The sequence below is a fragment of the Montipora foliosa genome, chromosome 3, assembly GCF_036669935.1.
Source record: "Montipora foliosa isolate CH-2021 chromosome 3, ASM3666993v2, whole genome shotgun sequence".
Classification (NCBI taxonomy): domain Eukaryota; kingdom Metazoa; phylum Cnidaria; class Anthozoa; order Scleractinia; family Acroporidae; genus Montipora; species Montipora foliosa.
The window spans coordinates 19,575,707-19,578,632 of NC_090871.1; the positions used below are offsets into that span (position 1 = coordinate 19,575,707).

At 40.2% G+C, this 2,926-nt stretch overlaps 1 protein-coding gene across 1 annotated transcript in view; it reads left to right on the forward strand.

Moving 5' to 3' along the window:
• Window positions 1–1,887, forward strand: part of LOC137997022 (DNA excision repair protein ERCC-8-like) — a 2,142-nt gene extending 255 nt beyond the window's left edge. Inside the window, exon 1 of the mRNA XM_068842710.1 lies at window positions 1–1,887. This exon is cut by the window's left edge and continues 255 nt beyond it. Coding sequence (XP_068698811.1) covers window positions 1–1,078 — 1,078 coding nt within the window. The 3' untranslated portion in view covers window positions 1,079–1,887.
• Window positions 1,888–2,926: the final 1,039 nt, after the last annotated feature.

Sequence of the window (2,926 nt, forward strand, 5' to 3'; positions counted from 1 at the left end):
TAAATCCGGTATCAACTGCGTTGACATCGACATCTGTGAGGGTAAATATCTCCTGTCGTCGAGTTCCAGTGGCAAAATAGCCATTCATGACATAGAGGAATGTTTTTATACTGATAAATTCCAGTGCAAGGTGGTTGTTTCAATGGATAAAACATTAAAAGACAGCCATAAACACAGTGTGGAAACTGTGCAGTGGTATCCCAATGATACTGGGATGTTTCTGTCTAGCTCTGTGGATAAAACTCTGAGGGTGTGGGACACAAATGCCCTTGAAGTTGTTGAGAACTTTTATCTCGAAGGTATCATTTATCATCATCAGATGCCAGTCTATATCAGCAAACACAGTCTGGTTGCGACTGCGTGTGAAGATTCCAGAGTGTATCTTTGTGATCTAAAATCAGGTTCTGCAATTCATATTTTAAAGGGGCATTCAAGGGCAGTTGTTTCTGTGGCATGGTCGCCAAGAAACTCCTACCTCTTGGCAACGGGTAGTCGCGATAATAAAGTACTTTTGTGGGATGTTAGAAAAGCTGTTGGCAGCATTCTGTCTTTGGACCAACATAATGGAAAGGGAGGATCAAGATCTTCTGAAACAAATACAGCTCATAATGGACATGTAAATGGAATTTCGTTTTCACCAGATGGACTGCATTTGTTGACGTATGGAACAGATGATCGGTTAAGACTCTGGGATACTTTTACTGGAAAGAACACCCTTGTTAATTTTGGTAGGGTGCACAACCCCTGCCGCAAAGCAATAAAGTTATGTCAGTCCACTGGAACTTCTGATCAAGTGGTGTTTGTTCCTTCGGGTAGCAGTATAGAAGTGTACAACGTCGTAACAGGAAACCATGTTGTTACTCTTCGAGGACATTACAACAATGTGAATTGCTGTATTTTTCATCGTTATTTTCAAGCTGTTTTCAGTGGTGCAAATGACACAAACCTTCTAGTATGGCTGCCAGAAATGAACAGAACTGCACATGAAAAGAAAACAGACATAGCTGATGTTAAAGCTGTAAGTGATGTTAATAATCCTTATCAAGATTCCTGGAGCAGCGATGAAGAAGAGACATGAAAAGAAGTTTTGAACAGGAACCCTGGTTAAAGAATAATAATTGTATGGCTTGACTAAAAATTATGTGTTAACAGATTCATTAAAATAAAATCCAGATTTTAAGGATTTATGATCCAGGAAATTTCTTTGGAGGATTTAAAAATAGTGCTTGTACATGAACTCGGTACAAATTGCCCTAAGGGGTACTAAGGACTTGTCTTATTGTGTTGCACTAACAACAACCTTGTTTTTGTTATTTACTGGTCAATTTTATTTAGGAAAGTCTGCTGTATTTGTGGCTCTCATATGATGGATTTGAAGTATCACAAATATTGCCCTAGCGTAATGACACCCAGGAACTTAAAAGAGAAGGGGCATGTTTATTCAAGCATTGGCAGCCATGTAGCACTCATATTTGACAAAGATATCTATTAGAGTGTAACAATAATTTTAAGAGCTACCTTCATTCCCACTGCAGTCCATCTGAATGTTAGCCCAAGTGGTAGAAATTGGTCTATATACACAGAGAGTGAAAACTGTGACCAGGGTGGAAATTCCTGTGGATATCTTTGTTGTATTGTATTAAAGTGCTACACACCCAACAGTTCACTAAACATACCCCTTCTCATTGTTTGCACGTGTTCATTGCCATGAAATGGCATCTCAAATACCCTCGGCCTCCTCTCGTCTGACCTTGTAGCTCAATCGGTAGAGCAACAGTCGTCAAATCAATTCCCATACTGGTCTGAGTTTTTCTCTTTCCTTTTTGAAATCGTCTCTATCACTGGGGCTAATACTTAGATCTACTACAATACATGGGAATAAAAAATAGCACTTGAAATAACACTCAAGGGACTCTCATCTCAAAATAGAGTAAGAGTACTCCTGGGTTGACAGTAAAAGCAACCAAAAAGTTGTCATGATATTTAACCCTTTCAGCCCCGTGGGGTTCCCCATTGACGAGTAAAATCGTCTGGCGTTAGACAGAGTAAAATCTATAAGTGGCACTATTGGAAGTTAAAGGGTTAACCCAGATTGCTGCCAACCTTGTCTCAAACAACAGGTAGCCTGTAGAGGGAAAGTCTCTAACCCTATCTCTACCATTAATTTATTCTCTGTTATGCCCACTGACCCCTCAGAGGTCTACCATGGGCATTATCCCTTAATTAATGTGTAAATAAATAAGCAGAAATAGCCAATGTTCAACACAAGCTCGTTCCCAAGGTCTCTCTTCTTTGCCTACATTGTCGTTGAGAAAAAGACCCTGTTTCAGGCTGGTCACGTTTCTCCCAGAATCTGGGAGGTTCACCAAATGTGAAGGGTGTCATCTTGAACATCGAAAGAAAGGGTGGCATCTTGAACATCACATAATTCGTTTTCTTATATTTTTACTCATTATTGGAGCAATCTAAATGGCTCTATCAAGCTTAGTAAATGGCCTTGCGCATGATGTTGGTTACCACTTGCGTAACATTTTGCGTGACATCAGAAAACTCTCAATTTTGGCACTTATAATAAGGTTAGGGTCATAAGAATTTGGGAAAATATTGTATAAGGTATGTACAATCTGTAAAAGAGGGTTGTTTGTTGAAGAGCACCCGGGAAATCGAAATCCTGTACAACTATTTATCACCGAGATCGCAGTCGGGCTTAATTGCCTTAATTTTCGTATTAAAAGAAAAATAGACCCACCCCACCCCACGGAGGCAAAGGTCATATTCCCCACTCCCCGGGCACAGAAAATATTCAAATGCCCGTGGTGTGCCCAGGGTGGAGGTGGGGGGGAGGGTGTTGAAGTTTGATTTGATTGGCGCATAAGCAACATCGTGCGCAACGCCAAATCCATTTTCCAATTTTGAAATAGTATAA